At 39.9% G+C, this 25,651-nt stretch overlaps 1 protein-coding gene across 10 annotated transcripts in view; it reads left to right on the top strand.

Moving 5' to 3' along the window:
* BCAS3 (BCAS3 microtubule associated cell migration factor) overlaps positions 1-25,651 on the top strand; it is a 445,712-nt gene that overhangs the window by 161,626 nt on the left and 258,435 nt on the right. For 8 of the 10 annotated variants that reach the window (XM_019493311.2, XM_019493313.2, XM_019493312.2 and 5 more), the window contains exons 16-18: positions 5,910-6,060; positions 15,823-15,867; positions 24,455-24,579. In XM_019493311.2, the coding sequence (XP_019348856.1) occupies positions 5,910-6,060; positions 15,823-15,867; positions 24,455-24,579 (321 nt within the window). The remainder of the gene's footprint in view (positions 1-5,909; positions 6,061-15,822; positions 15,868-24,454; positions 24,580-25,651) is intronic. The other 2 variants (XM_014608078.3, XM_014608076.3) reach the window with 1 other exon arrangement.

Here is a 25,651-nt window from a genome sequence, read left to right as displayed (position 1 = left end):
ATAAACGTATAATTTGCACGCTTTATAAAGCATAGCATTCTGTTTTTTACTTTTCAAAATACAAGTAAAAGTGAAGCACCCAGAAAAACTGTGAGTCCGCATTTGAAGCAGCCCACAACCTTCTAATGACATTTTGGAAGTACCTTGCTAGCAAGCTTTCATGCATACTCGGGTCTTTGTATTCAGCAGCTAAGAACGCCAGCCTTCAAAACTGTCCCTGAAGAGGGGAGGCGGGGATGGGTGTAGGTAAAACAGAAGAGGACGGCGGCCTTGCAATGGCATTACCTGGGAGTTTCTGCTGATGTCTTTTCCACAAATGTCCAGCGTTGTCAAAAACCAGTAAATCTTGTGAAGTTTATTTTCCTTATAGCATCTGTGTTTTATAATAGTGCTTTTAATTTGTTTTTACATTGTCTGTTGGGATTTCTTTTGTCCGGCATTTTCAGGCCGCTTTTTTTTTCTTCTTTTTTTTAGTGGAAGCGAGTATGTTAATGATGACTGGTTTGGGAATATGCCCCTGCAAAGCTGACATGACAGGCTGTTCCCTCTGTGCAACAACAAAGCCCATTGTTATTCTCACTCTTCACTTTTATCCTCGGCTTAATCCGTTTCTTCTGTGCGTATTTTTGTGGCACCAAATATCTTGAAAACGTGGCTCAAAACTCTGAATGGAGGATACAGTGGTTTTCTTATCCTAGACTTTCAGCAAGCAGGTACTCAAGACCGAGATAATGGCTTGGGATTTCCAGGTTTCAATAGATGGGTTTTATCCAATCAAATGTTGTCCCCCCTTTACGCAAGTGTCTGCTATGGGAATACTTGTAAATCGGCCGCAACGTCCCATGATTATTTTTTCCCCTTCCAAATCCATGCTTTATTCTCTGTGTCTGTGAAAGAAATTGTAGACAAGATGCGAAGTCGTAGCAGCAGCTTTGACTAAACAAGAGAACCCTTCTCAGCAATGGAAATCTGGTTAACAAAGATGAATTTGGATTAAGAGCAGAAGACCCCCAAGAGGTTTGGGGGTTGAGTTTGGGTTAGTTTAAGGGTTTGGATCTTTATCCAGGCTTTTTGAATCTGTAAAGTCTGGCTGGGAATTTTTGTGAACTCCCCCGTTCTTGCAGCGCTCTGCGACTTCTTGCCCTGGCTGGAGCTGGAAGGGCAGAAATGCAGAAAAATGAGATGGTGTATGGGACGGGGAGGGCGAGAGAGGGGGAGATGAATGCAACCAGACTGCCCTCAACAAATGGCAGAAGCAGGCCTGCCTTCCCCAGCTTTTAAGCTTGGCTTAAGAAAAACCTCTCTGGTGACCATTCATAGGCAGACAAATATTTGACCAAAAAGATGTTCCTTGCACTGTGCTCTGAAGGTCAGTGCGCTCCGGTTCTGGCAGATCACCAAGGAGAAAAAAACAAAACTCCTCTGCTAGGGACACTTGACTAAAAATGTCCTGCCTCCAGCCCTTGAGAGGGCACATCTGTCAAGAAGGTGCCAGGATTGTATGTCCGCGTGTTTGCAGGGTGGGGGATTTTTTATAATTCTGTTTGAGTGAACGCTATAGGAAATATTCCTGGAAAAGGCAACCGGGCAATAATACCCTGCCAGATTTATTTGCAGTTCTCAGTATGAAAACAAGCTTCTGTAGTTAGCACAGATCTCCAGGTTCAATTCTCAGTCTTCAGGACAGCTGCTCTGCAATAAAGTTCTGCTTTTCCACATAAGAAACTCTACTGGCTCCTATGCACGCATTCACAGATGCAGCACGCATGCTGCAGAGTGATTTGCACCAGATTCTTCAGTGAAAAATGCGTTCGATATTTCTAGAAGACTTCAACTTGTGGCTTATTTGTTGCTGGGTCCTTTGAATGTGAATCAACAACTGCTGGAGCTGTGGAAATAATGTTGATGCTTGACTGCATTCTTTGTGCTCTTTTGGCCTGATCCTACTGTCTTGTGCACGCAGACCTCCCATTTACTGCAAGGGGAGTTGCATGCTTCGAAAGGCTGGAGGACAGGGGTAATTTTTTTATTGAGGTTTTGGACAGATACACTAGCCCACCGTCAAGTTTGCAAAAAAATAAAAATCAAAATCTGTTAAATATAATCTGTAGAATACCACTTTATCCCAGTAGTGAATGTAGCTCTTGCTGAATGCATGATAAAGAAACAATCCTTGTCACAGAGTGCATTTACTGTATCCCAAGGCTATGCAATTAAGAAGTCAAGGTTGCATCTTTATGATGGGTCTGAGGCAACATTTTCCATACAATAGAGTTGCCACTGTATAGAACATTTTTATGGTACAAATAGTTAAACGTCACTCATTGAAAACGAAAGCTAATATTATTACACTACTTTTACATAAGTAGCACTTTTCCTCACCCAATGCATCTGCACAAAGCACAGTTTATTGAACGGTCAAATTTTCAAGGGGAAAAAGCTCACTGTTGCATAACTAAAATAGTTTTTCTTGTGGTTTTCTTTTTTCTGTTTGTGCAGTATTCTAGCTCTTAATTTCTGATTAGTACCGGGGTTAGTGAAATGTATTTTCCAAATTAGGCAGCTGCATTTCGCATAACAGCAAGTGTAGATTGATAGACATTAGGTATTTGGTGGTAGGAGAGAGATTATTTAAGTTGATGCATCTGCCATGCCTGACACTTCTACTTTATTTCTGCTGTGAAGTGATAAGCATTTTGTTGTACAGGTGGCTTCCATTTAATTTAAATGTGTATCCTCTCAAGCAATGAAGCTGTATTTCAAAACGAGGCTATCTGAATTTGAATATACTTCTCCCATAGGAATTATGAACAAGTCCGCCTTTTCCCTACTTAGCGCCTATCTTTCAACTCTAATAGATGGTAACTCCCTGCTGCGCGCTGGTAGGGTCCAAATCTTCATTCCCCCATTAGGCAGTGCTAGTAAATAAACTTGACTGCTATCTATACATGTATAATTTTCAACTCCCAGCAATGCATGCTTGTCTTTTTTTTTTTTTGTTCAGGATACCTGCAACAGGTTAAAACGTTCAGGCCTTACAGTAGGACAGGTTAAATGCCAGCTAGCTTTGCTGAAGTTTTAAAGTGAAAGTGTTTATGGCGAATGTCACGTCTGACGTTCTGCATGAAGAGCAACAGAAATGAGTGCATATTAGCACAGCTTTTCAAGGTGCTTTTCAAAGTGAAAAGCAGATTCTTGAAAACAAACTCGACAGAATCAAGGGTCACTGCTTTGTTAATCCCGAGTGGAAGGGCTTTCTGCGCAGTGCTTGCTGTGATTTAAACAGGAACAAAATTAAGGTGTACAGCAACAATCTCTGTGTATTGCCTCTGAAAAAAGGAGATAAAAGCTGTTCTATTGTATTTCCAAAGCAATTGCAAATGCGTTGAGATGATGATCCTATATTTTATTTTCACTCAACTGTCCTCTTATATTTTTATTTCCCGTTGTGTTTTAGCATATTTTGTTTCTGTTTTAACATCTTTCCCTTTGTTAGTTATTAGTGAGACTGGGGAAATCGTTGATTTGCAATATGATTATTTAAAATCTATTGAACAAGTCATCAGTATGTCCCTAGACTTTATTACAGCTCTGATTTGGGCATATATTAATGTCTTTAAGAAAACGGAGAGAGGACCCGATCCTGCAAGCCTGTTAACTGTTCTCCAATAGCCGGGGGGATTCTTCAGCTTGAATGGAAATTAAGAGAGCACCTTGCAGAGTATGAACCTAATGTAAAAATCTCACTTTCTCTGCACTGAAGAATCCCAGTTTTGCACTGCAAAGGCTTGTGGACTAGGGCCATAACTAATTACTGTTTAATATTGAAATTTGGGTGCACTGAATAATGATGCATGCCTTTTATATGTGAAAACAAAATAACGGCTGTGATGGGGAGATGAATAATGTCACTAGTTTTGGTATATAGAGTTTTATCGCCCCTCATTATATCCTAACAGGAAAAAAAATCACAAAGTGTAGCTGTTTAGAGCTGTCTTTTTAGGTATCAGTCTTGCTCTCTTATAGTCAGTGCAGGACAGTGAAATACAGATTAAAAAAAGGAGCTTGATGGCATTGTCTTATTAGTTACTATTATCTGTCATCACTAAGGCAGAAACTTATTTTATGCACTCTTTTCACATGAAGTAAGGATGAATCGCAAAGGAAATTTAATCACAGTTTCTTTCTTTCTTTTTCTCTTGCTTTATTTCTCTCTTGCTTTCTTTCTCTTCTTTCTCTCTTGCTTTCTTGCTTTCTTTCTTCTCCACCGTCTTAATTTAAACACGTTTTTTTTTCTTATTTCTTTCTCTTTCTTTTCAAGTTACTGCACGAAAATCGCTACAATTACAAATGAAGTCCATACCCCAAAACCATTCAGTGGCCTGATTATTCAGTCAAGCCCCACTGTTTCTGTTAAAATATATTGAATAATGCCTAAACCCGATACCTGACCCAAAATACACTTTGCAAATTCATCTTTTTTTTCTTTCTTTTTTTTTTTTGGTTTGGTTTTGTTTTTATTTTCTGTTGCTGCAAAGGTCCGAGTACTTTGTAGAAAAACAAACAAAAACCCCAAGCTTACGGTTATATAGTATTAAAAGGAGGGCAAAGGAAGCATTGAGTGTCTTTAGGAAGATGAGACATTCATTAAGTTTTTTTCCGCCTTCCTTTTCCTATCTTCAATCCATCTGAAGTACCATTATAGCTTTTCAGCTTGCTTCCTGTGAGAAACCCTTTTCTTTGCTGTTATTCTTCCCTGAAAAAAAGGTGGCTGCACTCGAGTCAGGATTGTATGGATTTGGCCTGGGATTTGTATATATCGATGCAGAATGCATCAGTTGTTTAGGAACCTAATTCCCAATATGGCTCCCTTTTGATTAAGGACAAAGCCAGCATTTCACAGTATTATAGGGACACAGAAAAACAAGTTAATGATCTAAACCTTTAATTCACGGTTGCTTGTCTATGTAAAGTACTTTGATTCTGCTATAACAGACTGGCCCCTTTTTGTTTAGTTTCTTTCTTTCTTTGGTTCTTTACATTTCTTTCCCTACCGGCCATGAAATTTGTAGCTAGTTTCCTTTTCTAACTGAAGAATGAAAGGTTGTGACTACAGAATGATACAGAAAGTAAGGAAGCAGAACTGAACTGGGCGTGTATCCAGCACAGACCTCCTGTCTTAGAAATTTGAACAAGTTAAGTTTAGTGTCTTTATTCCTTTTTTTTTTTTCCCCCCTAACTGCCTTTGTTCTTGCTAGCTTATTCTTTTTTTTTGAGGGAGAGCGGAGTTCGCCTGTTTTACCAATAAAGTCTTGATTGCTTTTTCTGGTGTTTTAGTTTAATTGCACTCTTTTCTTTACCACATATATAACTAATTGTGAGTTTGGTCTTCTCAGTGCAGCGGACTGTTGTTATCATGGTGTACCTTCATGCACCAAGACCACAGACGTGACCTTTTCAGCACTTTGCAATGCAAAGTGCATTAGGAGGTGCTGCAGGACAAATGACCCTTTTTTATTTACTTTATTTTTTTAAGCTTATTCCCTTTTTCAAGAAGAATTTGGATCTCGAATCTATTTTGCAAAATGGTTTCTGAAATGTCAATTTGAAACTCGCTCAGTAGAACAGCAGCACCGTGACCTACTTTGTTAATGTGGGAGACACTCTAGCCCATCCCCTTTTACATGAAAAATAATTTTATTTTTGTTTTAACTACTTTCATATATTTTCTCTGGCTTCCAGGTGAGTGCTGTGATTTTTTTTTTCTGCCCCCCCCCCCCCCCCCCCCCCCCAATGGCAGAAGTTTGTTTTTGTAGTTTTTTTAAACTTTAATTTCACACAGTTATCAGAAACGACAACTTGGGAGAAATGTCCAATAACACGTTTCTTAATGTCTTCATCCCATCAAGGTAAACTGAACAGCCAGGACACGTACAATAATTTCACAAACAATAACCCTGGGAATCCACGCCTTCTGCCGCTCCCGAGTTTGACTGTGGTGGTACCTCTTGCTCAAATCAAACAGCCAATGACCTTGGGGACCATCACTAAACGCACAGGGTAAGTGCATCTTCCTCTGGGTTTTTTTCTTATTAATGTTATTTGTGATCTAATTGATGTGATTAGCAATGCTGTGAAGTATGTCTTTTTTTTTCCCAATCAATATATAATTTAATGGAAATAGATTGTATAATTTAATGGGAGAAAGCGATGGGGTGGGGGAAGTGACAAGCAAAGAAAACCAACATCAGATCTTATCTATCTCTGTATCTCTCTCTCTATCTCTCTATCTCCAAGTCTGTCTAAGAATTCAGAAGCATTTGTTTGGATGGATCATTTTCTTGCAAGCTCTCTATGGACATATTCTACTTGGCCATCAGTAGAAGTCCCACGTATGAAAGTATGAAATGCGTCCTGCCCTGTATTGAATCCCATAGAATAAATTTCTTGAGTGGCTTCCAACTTAAATAAACTTCCTTGATTCTTTTTAATTTCTAAATTCTTCAGCAACAGGTGAAGGTTCACTCTCAGGCAGAGTGATCATAAGTATACATGGAAAAAAAATCCTAAATGCAGAATCTTGTGTTCTGATATTTTCCTGACATGATTCTGTCTGTCTGCGATTCAGGCTTGTAATATGTTTTTGTGTGATATAATGCACATCTCACAGCCAGGAACACCACCGTCTTTCTCGCATAGGTTTATACATTCCATGCCCTGGCATTACGGGTCTGACTAGACAGGATTCCTTCTGTTCACATTATTCATCCCCAGGGTCACTCATAGGAGCTACAAGAGACCTGGTCTCAATGGATTATCCCCACAGCATTCTTCATCGCAGTCTCTCAACTTAGTACAATAGGCTAAGGCTCAGGTTTGAAGTGCCCACACTTGAGGCGGTCACAAATTTAAATTCTCCTCCCCATAGCCAGTAAAAAGCCCACGGGACTTTTCAAAGGTGGAGGAGTTTGCTCCGGGGGCTTAAACAAATCCTGTTCACCTAATGTTCTGCCGAACGCTCTCTGCTTGTTGATCCATCATTCATTTACTTCAGAATCATCTGCGCTTTCATAATTGGCTAGGTACAGTGTATAATGCTCCATGAGACACTTTCATATGGAAAATGCTCCTGCCTAGGTAGATATTGTCATTATTAAGAGAATTCTGGGCATTCGGGCAGCCCTGTGTAAACTATCAATCCGCGCACGCTTCGCTGAGAGAGCCCAAAGTTCTGATTTCATGAATTTTAAAATTTTGGAGTATTGGCCCCTAAAATTGATCACACGGTCAGTTGTCTCTGGAGAAGTCTGCAATATCCAGTTTCTGCAGCTCGTAAAGACAATCTCTCATTAGTCATTGATTTTTGTTTTCCTTTCTGGAGAAGCTCGGTTCCCTGGAGACTTGCTAGTTAGAATTTTATTTTAAAAGTCTGACTCAGTCGTTCTCTTATTGACTGAGATTTCTGTATTTATGAGAGATGTGCTTATAGGGTTCCAGTGGCTCTGCCCGGTCCCTATCATGGTTGGATGAAATAGTGGAGGAGATGGATGTCTGCAGCCAATCCCTTGAGTTTGAGGGTGCGGAGTGAATATCATTTTACTAGCTTTTCTTAGTTTCCTGCTGAGAATGAAATTACTTAAATTTCATGTTGGGGCGGGTGAAATTCACCCTTACTGCCTTAGAGTAGAGATTTTAGTTGAGTAAGGGCCTCTCTGCACGTTACATTTATGCCTCAATTAAAGTATTAATCATGGCATAAATGGCAAGGATGCTACACATCCACCCAGTTTAAGGGGTCTTAAAATGGCAAGCCAGCCATAAAAATGTTCCACATATAATGTAGAATATTTTTATGCCTGGTTTGTAGGGCACCTTAAATTGAACGTGTGGCTGGTCCCGGGCTGCCCCAGGGCAAGAACCAACAGTCAGCTGATTATCAGCCCTGGCCCCAGGAGTGCACTGGGTCATGCTGGGCTGCAGGCACTTGGCTTTCAACATGTTGGTGCAGGGGAGAGTAGAAAAGGCATGACTGGGATCCAATTCCTTATTCCACAATTGTGCATCCTGCTGTGCATCTGTGGCGTAGCAGGAGGCACTGTTGTTGGGATCAGAGAGCATAGCACCTTTAAATGTCATGTGCCTACTTGCTGACTAAAGACTTCAGGATCATGCCTTTAATCCTAGCTAATTACCTGTGTTCTCTGATTAATGTTTAGGTTATTTTGTAAAATATATTAATTATATATTATAAATATATAATTAGTTGCTTACCTTTTTTTATGGACAGCTCCATTTTTATTCATTTTTTTACAGAATTATATCACAGATGTGCCTGAGTAGGTCTATAGTCTTAACTACCCAATCTTATTCTTCCTGTTCCAGGTAAAAGTTTTGTCAAGCCCTTCAGGTCAAATCATTTTGTCATGATATTTTTACTTAAAATATAATCACAGATGAAATAGGAAAATGGATTGTACCAGGATGGAGATGAGTGCTGGAGGGTGAGCTTCAGGGTTGCCAACCCTTTTTTTTTTTTTTTTTTACTGACAGTCTGCAAGCTCCTTACTGACATGTTTTACATGATGTAAATGTAACAATATAAGTCTTCTGCCAGGCCCTGGATGGCAGTAAAAAGGACCAGGTTCAAATTCAGGGTTTTAAGACCAACCACAGTAAAAAACAAACAAACAAACAAAACCAACAGCAAAAAACAAGTTTTGTAAAAGGTTGTCTGTAAAAAGTTTTCAGATTGTCAGTTAAAAAAACCCCAGCCTGTTCTTGGGTTGGCAACCGTGCTTGACTGGAACAGTGGTTTTACAGAGTGCTGCCTCCACCCCAGGGGTCCCCTTGTCATCTCCACATCCCGATACCCCTGATTGCACCCTGCTGCCCCCTCCACATCGCCACCCAGCCTTACCTCTACCAGCCCCACTGCCCTTATCCCTGCACAGACACCTAGCCCTACAGCTCCATCCAAGCTGTACCACTCCATCACTGTCTTGCCCAGGACCACGTGGCCCTGCCTATCTGAGGGTGAGCGGTATTAGAAGCAGGTGATGGGACTCAGCTTCTGGAGCAGCACATGGCTGAAAGGAGGAGGGGGCTACAGGGGCTGCCTTGGGCAACAAAGTCTTGAGGGGAGTCATCTGTGAAGGGTGCCGCGTAGGGATGTGTGAAATGGGCCGTATTTGATTTGGATTCGGCCTGAATCGGCGGGCAGGGATTCAATTTGTTGATTTGGATCACTATCCCAATTCAATTCGTCCAAATCTGAAGATTCAATGCTGATTCAGAGAATCAACGATTTGGCCATATACACAGCTTTAAATGTTTTTGCTACCCCCTGTGCTCCTGTGGGACACTCCTTCCGCCGCAGCATCGCAGCATTCACGAGCCACCTGGTACCTAGAGGTATGTAGAAAAAACATTTAAAGCTGTGCCTACACCCGAATCGTCGAATCTTTCTGAATCTCTCCAAATTGATTCAGAGGCTTCCTGGTTTGATTCAGAGAGATTAAAGGGTCTTCTGATTCGATTTGGATTCAGAGAATCCGAATCGAATCAGCGACCAAAGCTTCACACAGCCCTAGTGCTGAGCTGTGCTCCCGCTTAGACACCAGGTGGCTGTGTTCAGATGATGGGTCTTGAGCCGAGCTCACAGTTGCTTACCTTTTTTATGGACAGCTCCATTTTTATTTATTTTTTTTTTTACAGAATTTAGATAGGCATTTTTAGCCCTGTTTTGGTTTTGGGTTTTTTTTGTTTTGTTTTTTTTATGGACTGTCCATAAATGTGCAGACAAGTGGCAACCCCAGTGGGAGTGGGCATGGAGAGGAGCTCTAGTGAACAATAAATTGGAAAGGTTTGGTGTGCATCAGAAAAGCACCCAAGTCATAACTGCTAGAAGGAGCCAAAAGTGTCAAACACAGGAACTGGAAGAAGCATAGAATGAAGCATACATAGAACTGATGAGAGGATAGAAAAGATGAGTGTACTGATAAATCCCTTAGAAATGCAGATACATAACTGAAGGAGGAGGGAAACCAGTTAAGGTCTTGAGGAAGTGAGTAATGTAGTTGGATCACCAGAGAAAAGGAAAATGTGTCAAACATTGCACGAGTGTGAGCTCAGCTACTTGGTTTGTGGGAATAATTGTTGCATTTACACAGGCCAGTTATTGGAGAGGTGGAGCCACAGAAATTTTGCTCAACTGAGTTCGAGACAAGAACCCTTTCCTTTTTGTTTTTACATTTTTATTTCTCATGTCTCTTAAGTGAGTTAAAAGAATTTCACCCATGCTTCCCACAGGTGCTTCTCTCCTATTATTTTGTTTGTGTCTTTTAATGAATTGAATATAAATTGTGCAGCGAGACTCGCGTAGGAGAGCAGCAATCACTGAAAGGACCCCAACTGTGGAACTACAATTTTCATGAATGAGGCTCATAATTTTCAGCAAATCCTGTATAAATGTGTAATGCTAAGCTTAATGCTGCCTGCATTTGTTCTGTGTCCAAGATATTTGATGAAAGTACACAAAATTAACATGAAAAGCTCTATTTACAAAGCAGGGATTTAAAAGGAATGCCTCGGATCCAAGAAGCCTGGCATGCCTAAAATGGCCAAATTGAGACAGCAGCCTTAACTTAAACCTCCAGGGGGTAAAGCGTGTGTTTAACATATTTAACATCTGCCCTCATATTTCTAGAAACACATAGCAATGTAAGTCTGTACAGTGTAATATTTAGACAGGACAGGGACCATCTGCCTACCTCTGAGAAGCGGAGGAGGCATGTATTACTACAAATGGCAAAAGACAGATGTATTTACACCTACATGGTCAGCACCTTTAAGCGGCGCTTCAAGGAAACGAGGCGCTCTTTGGGAGCAGCTGCTTAACCTTGTGATTGCGCAGTGATCAGAACAGGAGAAATTGCATGAAATCAGTTGGATTTGATCATTCCTGTACAATGGCCTTCAGAACAGATTCCTTTTATTTTTTCAGTTGCTTTTCAAGACTCAGGACTTCATTCTGCTACAATACAGTCCCAGACATGAAAAAGAAAGCGAGACGAAAGCAGTAACAGAACTCCTAGTGTGGGATTTTTCTTGGTTGTTAGATTTTCCCTTTTCCTTTAGAATCCTACAACAAAAGTTTACAGATGTTTGGTATAATTAGTTGCATTAAGCAAATACCGAAGTTTTGGGGTTTTTCCTTTCTGATTTTTTTTCCTTCTGATTTTTACCCAAAACAAGATGTTTATTTTTCCATGCAAAAAGATTAATTGTGGCCATTAATATTATCTATCTCACATTAAATTGCCAGGATACATTGCCCTTCTTGACAAGGGGGGCGTAGTAAACTTGAAGAACAGCTTCGTACTAACCCCGTGGGAATGAAATAGCAGAATCGGGAGATGAGTCATTACCGTGTTTATCACTGATGCATTTTTTTGGTCAAATAAACATGCAGAACTCAGAGCATTTTCTGATCATTCATGAACGCAGGTTATGCCTATAGTGTTAACTAGCTCAGGCTCAGCTTACTACAAAATATAGCTTCCCTTGTTACCCATGGCTGTTGTTTCCGTGGTCCCTCTCCTTGCCTTGCCTTGCCTTGCCTTTTCAGTTGTCCCCACCACCTGCCTGTTCTCCATCTCCATTTCCATGTCTCTTGCCCCTGCATATTGTAGCCCGTCTCTTTTCCCGTTAGTTTGTCATCTCAGCCTTTTCTGAGCAACAGACAGGGTTTCCCAAAGAGAATAATAAGGAAGGAGTGGTAATGACTTAGTGGGTCAGGTGTAGGACTGGGGGCTGGTGTATCTAAGTTCGGTAAGTCGCTGATCTTCTGTGCCTCAGTTTCCCTCTTGACTTAGGAACAGTCATTTTGACTTTTCTCATAAGAGTGTCACACAGGTGATTCATGAAGTTTTTACAAAGTTCTTGTATATCCCAAAAGGGATGACTCCGTTTAAGGGCAAAAAGGATTATTATTGCTTAATGTTATTCAGGGACGAAATAGAAAACGAGACAATCTGTTTTGATGTTCGTTTAAAAAAAAATAAAGGGCAACGTTTGAATATAGTTGTCAGAAGAAACCTTTTTTTGCAGTAGGCATCCTCTAAGCATGCCCTGTGTCCGCTGAGTAAACTGTATTTCATTCCTAGTCATGAGACTATAGAAAAATAGATGAGCTGCAATAGGAAAGGGAGAAATAAATGATAAAGTAATTGCTAAAGAGAAAAAAAAACCCCTCTTGTAAATGTTTGCTACTCTGACAGCAGCATTTATTTTTACTTTCTCGAGGGATGGTCATTTATGGTGGTATCATACTTCAGTCTCAAATAGAGTATAACTACTTTGAAACCCCAAGATGTCTATTTCTTTAGTAGTCTCTTGCCAAAACAAAGACTTACAATGTTTCTTACAAGAGCGGGAACAAATCTGATTTTTCCCCCTGAAAGGTTTAGCTAGAAAGTTTATATACATGAAACCCTATCCCTTCTCCCTCCCCTCACTTTTCTTTTTTATAAGGAGAGGGAGAAGTAGATGAAGTCTCTGATGTTGAACCAGGCTGAGATTTTTATCATTTTAATGTTTCCCATCGCATGTACTATTTGTTCAGAAAATCATTGATATCCGTTTGATGTATTTTGACTCTGAAGAGCTTAATTTATCCCAGGTTTGATTACTGATGCGAGCAAAAATGAGAAGAGCAATGTCCTGATCCAATTTAGTAGGCAGCAGCAACACAAAATATCCACAAATTAAAACTCAATCTCAGTAAAAACACGGAAAGGCAGAGATCAGTTTGCCTGGATCTTTATGGAAAACTTTCTGCTTTGGGCACATTTCTCACACATGCTTATAGATGATTTTTAAGCGTTGAGTCCTAAAGAGGCAATATGAATTCTTTATAGTTTGCATGAGTTAATATGAGAGAGAGAGAGATATTGCATTTTGCCCAACTGTTGCTGTGTTTTATAAAAGGATCCTAGATTAAGAGAGAGACATTATGACCATGGGAAGTGTAGGGTAGGATAGAAATCGATGGGTTTATTAAGCTCTAAAATAGTTTTTTCAACAGGCTAAGTGGTTTTGGATTTCCTTACTACCAGCTTTAAAATTGGGTGAGAAATTAAAAATACTATTGGGATTCTGAATCCTCATCACCTTGCTTTGGTGGTTTTCCACAGGAAAGCAATGTTGTAAACCATCTCAAACATGCGCTATGTGATTAGAGTCACCAGAATGCAGCACTTGAGTAACGGGGCTTTTTTTGCCTTGACATTGGTGTGTTCTTGTCACCCAGCCTAGCCATCTGGTGCTGCCCGTCCAAGGATGGGTTATCGTGAAATTTGTACGTTGTCTTTTTTTATTAACGCACCACCCATGATACACGAAAGGAATCATGGAACACGTCCAGTTGCTTGGTTGTATAAAAGATCACAGACTTGAACTGTAATTTTAGGAAACGGAAAGAGACCTGGCTAAACTGCTGTGCTATCTCAAGTATACCAGCTCTGTATTAAGAGTGTAAGCTCCCGGGCTGAAATGTAACTGCATTTTCTCTCAGCAGTACGACAATTTTAATCTCCATTGAAAATGTCCCCTTCGGGATAAATCTGTCTTGGTCATTTTATTTTGAGTTTTCCCCCCTTTAAATGCAACAGCAGGTTTGTTGATTAAAAACATTTTGCATGCTAGGACGTTACATTTAATAATAATTTGTTATATTATTTTCAAATGTGTATTTAATTTTACAATGTCCCTGTGATCTCGGGTAAGTGCTCTCTTCCCTGTTTTCACAGAAGGAGAAACTGAGGCAGAGAAGTAAAGTGATTTGCCAAAGGTAAAAGGCAGGAATCAGTATTATATAGCCAAGATTTACAGCTCAAAAATTCCTGGTTCCCAGTCTCACAATTCAACCACCAGCTTTTGGTTTGTCTGATGTCAGCCAGGCAGATCCTAGGCTGTTAAGTATTTTAATATTGGCTTACGTACAGTAATGGATAGTTCGGTTATAGGTTAAAGATTTAACTACACCACCACTTTGTTGCTTTTCAGGTATGGAATGGATTTTTAATCTTAACTTGCTGTCTATATTAGGGATCAGTGTATGCAGTATCATTGGATGCTGGCACCTTTGCTATATAGTTTGGTGGGTCCTGAAATGGAGCTCGTTCTACTCTACCAGACATTTTACATGGGACTGGGACCAAACTGCATATGTAAATGAATACAGTCAATGAACAGACCAGTTATCACACACAGAAAGCTGCAGGTTTTGCAAAACCTGTAACTTGGTTTTTGGCCTACAAAACTTAAGCCTGCCCTGCAGTCGCTGGAAAATGATTTCACACACAAATAAGTTGTAATGGTCTTGGCAATATCCTTTTCTATAGTTCTTTGTGTCTTCAGCTCCATAACCATGCACGTCGAAAGTTTTAGTATTCTTAACCTTGACATAACTGCTTGCCTGTGTTCAGTACTTCTGCTCTTATGTCAAATTGACTACACCTGCTCTGTCTGCGTATCGTTGATATAAGTATATGGCTAAGCACCTACTTCTTGTCCTTGTGATAGACCTCTGGTTTCATTTCCAAAGTGTAGGAACAAATCGGGACACATTTGCATTTAAAAAATCTTAATTTCAGCAATTATACAGGCAGTGCAAGTGCCCCAAAGAAGAATGAGAGAATCATTGAACCTAGAACAGGCTGAAAATTTGACCTCCTCCTACACTAATATCATATTGTTATTGCTTGTCAGGGTGCTTTATATGCCAGCAAAAATGCCCACTATAAATTGGTGGAGGGACATGGGCTTTTAAAAACTATATGCTATGGCAAATAGTTCTTAAAACAGAAATTAGCCAAACTCGCTAAGATATTGCTTCAGTATTATTTTTTGTATCAGATGATTTTGAAATCAGGTGTACTTAAAATCAGCGCTTCCTTTCTTTGCAGACAAGGTTCTTCAGGTAAATCTGATATCTTTTATCTGACCAATTCAAATAGTTGGAAACAATTCTTCTTTGCAAGCTTTCGGGTATAAAAACCCGAGGAAGCATCTGCAGTTGGTGTGCGTGCTCTTCCTGGATATGAGAGTGAATTCTTGGCTGCATTTCATATTGCCTTGTCAGGAGCCCGCCCCCGACATATTATGCCACTATTATGCATTTTCATTTCTTATATTGTATTTTTTTTTTTTGTAGTGGGGGAAAAGGGGATTCTGTCTAATGAACTTGCTGTTATATCCAAAATTAATATGGTTTAGGACAGACCTCTTCGTGGCATATTTGTTTTGCAACTCCTGTTAGGTTTGCAATATCTCCTGACAAGCCCCTGCACATCTATTGCTGTCGATGCTAATTTACTTTGTCTGCTACTCCTTTTGACGTTGACACCTTCTCAAGGCACTTGACTGCGCGTTTCCTCTATCATGCCTCTTAGGAGGCACAGCCAGAGTATTTTAGGAAGGAAAATTATATACTGTGTCTAACTTTTTCAAAACATATCACCTATTTAAACACTACCGGCAGCAGATGGATGCTGTTATCACAGCATTTGCTGCCTAAAGATGTGCTTCTGTGGGTTGTCCCGCTGATGTCCGTGGGAGTGCCCACGTGAGCGCACGGAGGATCTGGCCTTCGTCAGCATGGTGGTTGCATTCGAGTCCTCCATGCTTCCCAGGGCACCGCGAAGAGTTATAGAAATGATTTTATTTACCTTTTAGCTTAATTCTTAATAGCGTGCTTTGCTCTGTACTTGCTGATAATGAGTTTTCATCTAATTTCTGTGCATTTTTCCCCCTTACGTGAAGACCTTACCTGTTTGGAGCAGGATGTTTTTCTATAAAAGCTCCATGGTGAGTCCGCAGTTCAATCCCAGCATGCCTATAATTCATTTGCCATACTCACTGAAAGTCACTTTCTGTTCAGTTTGATTTTTGTACTGCATGAGCTGATCCATAGGTGGAAGCACTGCATAGTCATCATCAATTTGTAATCTGCGGATGAATATTTGCCATTAAGCGTTTGAGAAACAAATGCCTTTGCTCTTCTTCCCTGTCAGGGGAAACTGCTTTTTTTTTTTTTTAAAGTAGCAGAGAAGTGGGAAGAAATCATAATATCCATTTAGGCAAAGACCACTTCAAATTTCTGTTCTAAAATGTGAAGTCTATTTACTTATTGAAACAGCCTTCCCTCATTTGTTTCTGACCTTAACTAAGGAAGCTGCTTGAGGGGGGGGGAAGGAGCCAATATAGACTCCTCTGTAGTAAGATAAATTAGATATCAACAACATTTTGTACCAAGGGAAATTATATAGAATTAAATTGCATAAGCATTTCCCACTTGAGAAACCACTTTTAATGATGAAATATTTTAAAGAACACTAAATAAACTGACATTCGTAAGTGCTTCTTCCATGCTGTCCCTCAACAATCAGCAATTTTTCAATAATAGAGTATAATGTTGCATATTGTCCCAGGCAACTTAAAAATATGGGAAGTAAATAGAAGCATTAAAATAATCTTGCGGGCAAGGTTCTTATGGTAGATGTGATATCTTTTATTAGACCAACTGAATAGTTGGAAAAAATGTTCTTTGCAAACTTTCAGGCTCAAACGCCCTTCTTCAGGCATAGGGAGACTCTGCTGGTGGTACGTGTCCTCCAAGGTCATAAGAGTAGCAGTCACAAATATGGGGTTTTGTAATGTCCTGGTCACTTCATTGTGAAAAGGGTATGATTGGGTAGGCATGGGTTTAGGCAAGTAGAACAGCACAGAGATGGGAGGCTCTTAGGAAGAACGTGCAAAGAAATGTGTAGAGAATATGTGCTCTGTCCTATGCTGGGATCTGCAACTCTCCTGACCACTAATGAGGTATCTCCAGGCACGTCTTGCCTGTTGAGATGGCTGCACCTGTATCTGTGCTCGGTACAAAGGTGGCATATAAGGAGCCTTGTCGGTGTGCAGAGTTCTTGAGAGACGGAAGAGACTTGGCACTGAAAGAATACAAGGAGAACAGGGTGGTAATATGTCTTAATTACGAGACCGAAGGAAATAGGGTAGAATGTCCTTCTATGATGAGCAGTAACTATGTGAGCGTTATACTGACATCCCTCCTGCAGCTTTTGCAATTCATGATGCGTTTCAATCTAGTTTAAATAATTTGTGCAGAAGCTTCCTGGAAAATAGCAAAAGCACTCAACGTACTGACCACTTCTACATGGGTCATTTTTTGTAAATAGCTCGCGTTTGTATATACAAACTTGCAGAAATCTAGCTTCCTACGAGTCATTTGTAAGTGTAGGTTTCCATGCAGTTGAGCATTTCACCCCATAGTTATTTTTCCTATCGACCAAAAAAAAACATGCTGGAAGAAAAGTTTTGAATGCAGATCGTTTAACCAACGGATGTGTCAGAAGCTCAGTTCATAAAGCAGGCTCCCGTAGCTTCAACAAAGACCGTCATAGACACTTGTCAACCAGAAATGATTTTAGATTGAAACAAGATTAAAAGGCCTAGATTAAAGAGAGGAATATATGAAGTAGACTTTAAAATCGTTGCTCGTCTTTCACAGGACTCTCTTGTGGTCTGTTTGATGCCAGTGTTGCTCACGAGAAAATGGTCTTTACTCGCCTACAGAAAAATTGGGATAAAAAATACACATCGGGGGAAGGGCAGAAATATAAGGCATGTTGTTTCCATTAAAGTCTTAATGAGACCTTAAATTATGTAAGCAAAATGAACGGGGATTTGACAGCTTATTGCCTGTTGACTGCAAGAACCTATAATTTTTTTTTGTTGGTTTTTCTTTGTTGGTATGTGAATTGGGAACATGATTTCGTTTACTTATTTTAGGCAAAACTCTATAAATTAATGCATTTGCAAAATTTATATTTGAGAAGCACTGTGTGTATTCTTGAGAGAGGCTCAACATTATAGAGCCCTTCCAAATATAATTGGAAATTTCATATGGTTTTTTTCCTCTTCATACTTTGAGAGCTGTTACTTGCCAAGTTGCCTACTGGTTTATTGTACATACTATTTTTCCTTACAAATTAAAATATGCTTACATTTTAGAAAGCTCAGTTGCCCACCAAAGTGCGGTGGGTCTCTTGATGGTATACAATTATCTATTTAGGTAAAAAATATTGTAATAATTTTAATCCATCTTAGTTTGTATTTGACAATGAAAAATAAATATGTACAGGGAAAATTTTAAATCGGCATCACTGTTTAGGATTGTGTTAGAAAAATTCTGCCATTGTGACCCAGCAAAAGCATTATGAAGAAATGATGACCAAAGACTTTGTATTTCATGCAACAATTACTAGTGAAATAAGTTGCTTTTTAAAAAAAACCCTAATTTCAATTTTCCTGTTACACAACAGAACTGGAAAAATCATGTTTCGTCTCAGAGTCTTCCTAAAGAAATAGTTCATTTATCTGTTTATCAGCTTTTTTCACTTTTTTAATTCCATTTCTATGGCAGATGCTTATGTCATTTCTCCCAAGTCACGTATATGCCTTATATGCATTTAAATGCACTGCCTTTTGTCATTGACTGAGACCCTGATTCGGGAAAGCATTACTATTGAGCATAGTAATTCAACGTGTCTTTAACTTGAAAACTGAAGTCAGCGAGACTTAAAATGTGCTGAAGTGCTGTCCTCAATACAGACATAAGTATGTGCTCATGTGCTCCCTGGGAAAAGGACCTAAATTTGCTAAGGGAAAAGAAATATATTATGTGCTTTTGACATTTCTGTAACAGGAGAATGCTTAAATCTTTTTGAGAAGCTTTAGATAGTGAACTCATGCTGAATATTTTCAATTTTAGTTTTATAATAAGTGCATTAGGGGATAGTTTGAGACTCTTGCTGAGTGGTTAAAACCTTTGACTGGAGAACCAGGAATTGCTCAGGTCTCTATCCAGATTGGTCCCTGTCTCAGTGAATTATCTTGGGCGTTCCTCTCTGCCTCGATTTCCCCATATCTAAAAGCAGGTTGTAATTCAGAGTGATCTTGTAAGGATTAATCAATTGTAGCCAAATTATGTTCACTTAGATGCAATTTCCAACTGTATTTGCACTAAGCCAGAGATACTGGGTGAATCTGACTTTGAGTAGCTTTGCTATTGATTTCAAATGAAGTAGGCACAAGCCAAATGTTGTAAAGCACTTAAAGATGTTCTTTATAAGGCACAAATTCAGGCAAAACTCCCATTAGACTCAAAGCAGGATGTTAAAAATGTTTTCATTACTGTTGTGCTCTCGAAGTCCACAAGCACCAGGGAAGCTTTGCACATGCAGAGAGGGCCTGGCTGGTGATACTGGGCTCCTGTACACGTGCAAAGAGCCGGCTCCGATGCACTGGAAACCCAACGTGCCAGAGCAGCCTCAGTTAATTAAGTTTGCTGGGGCACAGAAATGAATGCACTCCACCAGAATAGTGCCACGTGTTACACCGTCCCCGCGCTGAAAACCGGTGGCAGGGCGCTTTGATCTAAAGCTCCTGGAACGACCTTTAGTTTAAAGCACCCCGCTGCCATTTTTCAGGGCGGGGGACGCTGATACACGTGACACTCAGGCCCCTTTAATTAACACAGTTCACTAATTAAAGCACCCCCCCCCAACACACACCTCCTGGAGCACTTTAAAACTGCCCATTGTCTTCCCCAGAAATCGAACCAGACCCCCCGGTGGGATTTCTGTGGTAGGATCCGAGACTGGAGAATATATATCATTCCCCGTTGAAGCTTGCAGCAGAGCTCTAGCTGAAAATTAAAATCAGCCCAAAACTGTACTCCATTTCCATGGTCCTTCCCCCATCCCTCAGTTGAAGGCTGAGAAGCCAGGACCAGCATGGATGAAGGCAGAAAGTTCTGGCCTCTAACAGGACTCTGAGCCTGCAGGGTTTGTAGGAAGGGCCTGTTCATGCGAGGGGAGAGAAACTCATCCCAGCATTAAATGGGGGGAATCTCAGGGAGAAAAGAGTCTTTTGGAGATAAGTTACACTTTTGTCCTCTCCTATTTTATTGTTGGCTATATCTTTTGCCTTGCTGCCTATGTACAATGATTTGGGAAGACCTAGACTTAGAAAAGTAAGATTTTTTTTTATTTTTTGGTCTATTCTTTAATTTCTTACATACATTTTGCAACCATCGATCCTGTGGATCATGGTGTACCTGGAAGAGGTCCGTGTGCCCATCACACCAAGACCTTAAGTGCGTATGCCTAAGCAAGAGCACGGAGGAGTGGAGGCTTCCCTAGTCCGACCGTCCTCCCTTTAGACTCCTGAGACCGAGTCCAGATGTTCAGTGCCTCGATGGCTGTAACTTCTGCCTGAGAGCAACGGATTAGAGCTGCTGCTGGCTGTGGGCACGTTTTTGTCATGGTGATGTCTCTTGGCTGTTCTCCATCCAGGACTACCCACAAGGCAGTGGGGGCTAGGGTTTTGAGGCACCCCATACACGCCTTGCTCTGGAGGTTGCAACACGGTGGTAATTTATAGGAGCTACCCCAGCAAGAAGCCCCACCACATTGCCACCGGGCCCTCTAGTCGGTGCAGTTTACGGTTGTACCCAGGACCATACATCTAATCATCTTTTAATGGGATAGACCACAATTGTGACTGTATGAGCTTTGTAACCACAAATTTAGTCTCTTGTTTCATAAACTTGGCTTCTGCTCTTCAGCTTCACCTTGCTGCATGATATCCCTTTTAGCAAAGATCATGGCTGAGCATGCTGGAAGTTACCATATTTCAAATATGTATTTAAATTAATTGTTTTTAATAGTGAGGCCAACTTGTCCTTTAATTTCAGGACTCAGAGTAATTTATGAAGTGCTGACAGGTTAAGGGGGAGTAAAGAGCAGAAGTTCACAGTAGAAACAAGTCATTCACCACCTACCTTCATTATTTTTGAGCCTTCATACATAGAAGCTTGAGAACGTGGTCACAGCTGTACAACAATTCAGTGAAGGTGGTTAAAAATCATAATTTCATGAAAATACGTTTCTCCAGTAATATTACCTTTATGTTCAATAGCTGGATTCAGGGAGTTCTTTAGAAGAAAACAATTTGAGTTGCACTATATGAATGAAAACTCAAGGGCCTAGTATAACACAATGGTAAAATTAAAGATTCCACTAATGCAAAACTTTCCAGGATGGATTTGTTGACATCACCACATTTTTTTTTTTTTGTCAAAAATATGTTTAAACCAAATATGATGCACCAGTTGTGGGGCTTTTTTTTTTTTTTTTTTAACAGCACTAAGTTTGACCACATGAGTAATCATGTTTTACAAGGTCTCCTTTTTCTGTCTACAAAACATCATTCTTGAACAGAAAATGTTTTGGCACTGAAAACCGGCACTTAAATGCATGCTTTGAAAGATGTGTGTTTTAAAGACATGGTGTAAATATAATGTAGTTTATGCCATTTCCTTTAAAGCTGTTTATATTGGTATTTTGACAAACATGATTCTTTGGGAATGGGAGTGGGAAAACCCCTGTAGAAGTTTTAATTTCTTACAGATAGAAAATCAAATTCTGTTCCCAGTGAAAGCATTGTAAATTGAGAACAAAATCCATCTGAAGTCAGTGAAATCACTGCAGATTTGTACCACTGGTAGAATTTGCTCCGGAGTTTAATTTTCTCCTTTGCTTTCTATTGATATGTGTTTTGTCTCCCAAGATATTTTGTTCATCTCATATTGCATCGTTAAAACATATTTGAAATTCTCTGTGAAAGTGTGGACAGGAGGAGATTGATACAGCTGAATCATGACCGTGCTCCGTTTTTGCTTTATATTAACGTTCATCAAGTTACTGTCTCACCGGCCCCTCCTCTTTTGTATTAACTGTAGTCATTAATTGATTGAGGTACATATCAGTAAGCAGCCATACACACATAAGCACATGCATTTACACTTAATTTCTGCAGGACATGCTAATAATACACGAGTAACCTATTGATGCCTCTTTATGGGAAGTTATGGAATTACTAAGTAATTATTGATGGAGCATTTGTTGTATAAAATCTGGAGAACTCTACTTTTATAACAAAGACTATTTTTTAAAAAAAGCTGATAAACCTAGATTGAATTGTATGATGTGATAGTACATATTTTAACATGTGAATGCAGGTGGTAATAGTCCACTTGGAAGTAAGGCAATGCATCTTTAGCTGAGAAGTTTTTACAACACAGCTTGTTGACCCAGGAATCTGTCATTGGATTTGTAAGAGTTGGCTGTATCCAGTGCTTTGTAATGGTTGAGTAAGGAAGTTAGCAATACAAAAAATGCTGGTGATTCTTTTGGGGCATTCTGTTCTCTCAAGTTTGCAAGAGAGCTAGGAGCCTGGCTGAACGCCTGCTGACACCCACCAGTCTTTCCACTGACATCAGACCTTTGGTCAGTGTAACGGGATTACTTTTGAGACGGTTTTCTAACAAAACTTTCGTATATGTGACCACAGATGTCCTGTGCATCTGACCTGTGAAACGTAGCTTAATTTTTTTCTGTGCCTCAGTTAGCCTATCTGTAAAATAGGCATAATAATACTACACCAGGGTATTAGGAGGCTATATTCCTAAAGTTTGTAGTCTGATGAAATCATTGCCTGAAAATGCAGTATAAACTATTTACCTTTTCTCCCAATCTTAATAATGACTAACCTAATTTCTCCCTAAATTTCATTAAAAAACAATGAACTTGGATGAGTTCTTGTTGAAGATATTTCCCTTCCTCCGCACCTCAATTTAGTGTTCAATATTTAAAGCTAGTGGTAATGACAGTCTCTCCGGAGATGACTTGGTTCTCACCACCCTTAAGGGTTTCTTCCCATCACTTTGCCCTCGTTGGGGTAGATGGTAGTACTCAAGCTGCTTTTACTGACATGAGAGGGAGCAAAAGCACGCTTTAAGAAAGCCTGCTGGGGAGACGGGACTTTGGGAAGTTAGAGCCCTTCCCCAGCATGCAGAGGGTTGGGAAATACCAGGTGAGGGAGTTGCATTAGTTGTATTTGCTTGCTCATAGTAACTAATTTTTTATTTTATTTTTTTTTGCATGATGCCAATTTGAAAATTTGTTCTTGTTTAAACATCCTTGTTAATTATGGCTGGCTTCTTGCTTCTGGGTCATCGGCTAACAAGTTATTTGTAATTAAAAAAAAAAAGAAAAGGTTGACTAATATTTATCCGGCAAGTGCCATTATAGTTGCACATCAGAATCAGGTTGTCTGTTATCTTTTGGTTTTCTAATTGTTCTTCTTCTGCCACTTGAACTCATGATAGCTGCACAAGGACATGGTTGTGCTTATGCCTATGGGACCGACAATCACCTTGTACAAAAATAAGATGAACAAGAACAGGTACTGTGACAGCAGAGCCAGATCTACTGCGTATTATGCAGCAAGGAAGTAAATGGCTGAAATAAGGAAAGGAGGTGGCAAGACACAAGTATTAGAGAAACAGAATAAAAAGAGAGAAAGACAGGGTTCTGCAGTAGTCAGATGGAGAGGAGGAGAAAGCCAGGACTTGAAAGTAGCATCTCAGACATCCTTTTTGTTTTGCAGTTAAGTTAACTGAAAAAATAAGCATTGCCCTGAACATGATTTTGAATTGATATAAAACAGGATGGAATCCTTCTCTGTTTGGGGGCTTATTTAATCCCCTGATTCCTGTGTTCAGGTTTGCCTGTGGAGACTTTCACCTATAAAAAAAAAGATAAAAGCACATTTTTAAGAGGCAAAAGAAGGCAATTAAAACATTGGATAACATGGACCATGAATGTAATTGCATTATTGTTGCATCTGCTACATGTACATGGTGGCGTTCCAGAGGAGAATGTTTCTTAAGCTCATTCGATGCAGTATGTTGAGTTTATTACATAGCATCTGGTTGTGTGTTTTGTCTCCACTTCCCTCCATCCCCTGCATGATCCTTCCTCCTTCCATCCCATTTCTCCCATGGTTTCAGTGGAGTTGAAGCCACACCGCTGTCCTGCAGAACATGTTACGATTGTTTGTAAGTATCTCTTTTTTAAAAACGCAAGAAAATGGCAACCCACGAAAATGATTGAGTGCAAATTTAAGCTTTTGATCCTAAAAGATTCAATAAGCAGAGGTGCCAAAATGTTTGCATTCATTTTGGAAGCTGTTCCTCTTGGTTTCAGATGTTCGACATTGGGTCTTTCAAAGAGTTTAAACAATTCTGCATTATTAGACAGTACTGTTCATCATAAGGCTGATGGATTTGGCAGTTAAGAAATGCTTGAACCTGCTTATTCACAAATTCTGCGCCCCCACAGTCCCAGTTCAGTATTGTGGGACCTGCTGGTCCTTCCAGTTTGAGCAAATGTCCAGTAAGCAACTTCTTGACTGAGTGAATTGCAACTTTGAGAATTGCTTGGTGTTTATTCTACTTTGTTCTTATTTCAAGCAAAGCCAAACCAGCTCCACAGATTTCGCCTAGTAAATCCATGGGAGGAGAGTTCTGTGTTGCTGCCGTCTTTGGATCGTCGAGATCCTGGTTTGCAAATAATCCAGGGATAAAAAGAGAAAAAGGTTTGTATGTTAGGAAATGCTAAGTTTGGTTCTTTGCATGTAACTTGGATTTTAAAAAAATATATGTTATGACTGAGTTTAAGCTGCTTATACTGGACTTGTTTGACAAAAAGCTATTTTCTTAGTATTTATGGCAGATAGTTGGACCTTGTAGCCGATCTCAGTGCTGTTAGTGCTGTGCTGGTTTAGGGAATATGCGTTGGTGTTGGCTTTATTGTGGCAACAGCAGACGTGGCATTGAACTTGTCAGCAAGTAGGTTCACAGCCTAATAACAGCCTCTTTTCAAGGCTGCTGTTGCCTGTCAAAAAATGGACTAATAGGTGATTGATTGATTTAATCTGCCATCCTGGTGAATGGCAAGGTAATTGCTCTGTAATAAGGCATAATGAGGTGTGAACACCTGTGCACCCTCTGAATCTACGTGAACTAGCTATCATGCTTAATGTGACGTAAGCGGTACCTTTAATATTGAGATCGGTGGGAGATGGCATATGGCTTATTCTAGCCGCGTGATTTCAATAGCATTTGCCACGACATGTCTTTAAGTCATTTGACTCTCTTTTCCGAATGGTTCCTGTGTCTGCCTGTTTAGTTCATGAATTAATTTTGCAATAGGATATCGACTGTCAAATTTCTGGAAATCTTTACAAACCAGCAGTGTCAGGGTCATATTATTCGAATGCTTCATGTTAGCTGGGATCAATTGACAATAACTTGAAAATTGCACAATAAATCAGTTACTTTTCTGTAGTGCTGAAATGACCACAAAGACACTTGTGAGTCTGTTCAGTCTCAGCATGCCTCTGCCCCTTGGCTTGGGAAACACTCTGCTGGCGTGCTGGAGAGATATCCACATATTAAGTGATCTTTGTTTTAGCTGTGTTGGTCTAAGGACACAGGCAGACAAGGTTCTTTGGGTAAATCTGATATCTTTTATTAGACTGACTGAAATAGTTGGAAAAATTCTTTGCAAGCTTTTGGGTACAAACGCCTCTGGCTTTTTTACTGTTCGTTGCATCCAGGAAGAGCACAGACAGATGCAGATGCTTCCTCAGTCTGATGAAGGGTGCT

Source organism: Alligator mississippiensis, chromosome 14, assembly GCF_030867095.1.
Source record: "Alligator mississippiensis isolate rAllMis1 chromosome 14, rAllMis1, whole genome shotgun sequence".
NCBI classification, from domain to species: Eukaryota; Metazoa; Chordata; order Crocodylia; family Alligatoridae; genus Alligator; species Alligator mississippiensis.
The sequence above is the reverse complement of the archived record's forward strand: the minus strand, read 5'-3'. Positions and strand labels throughout refer to the sequence as shown.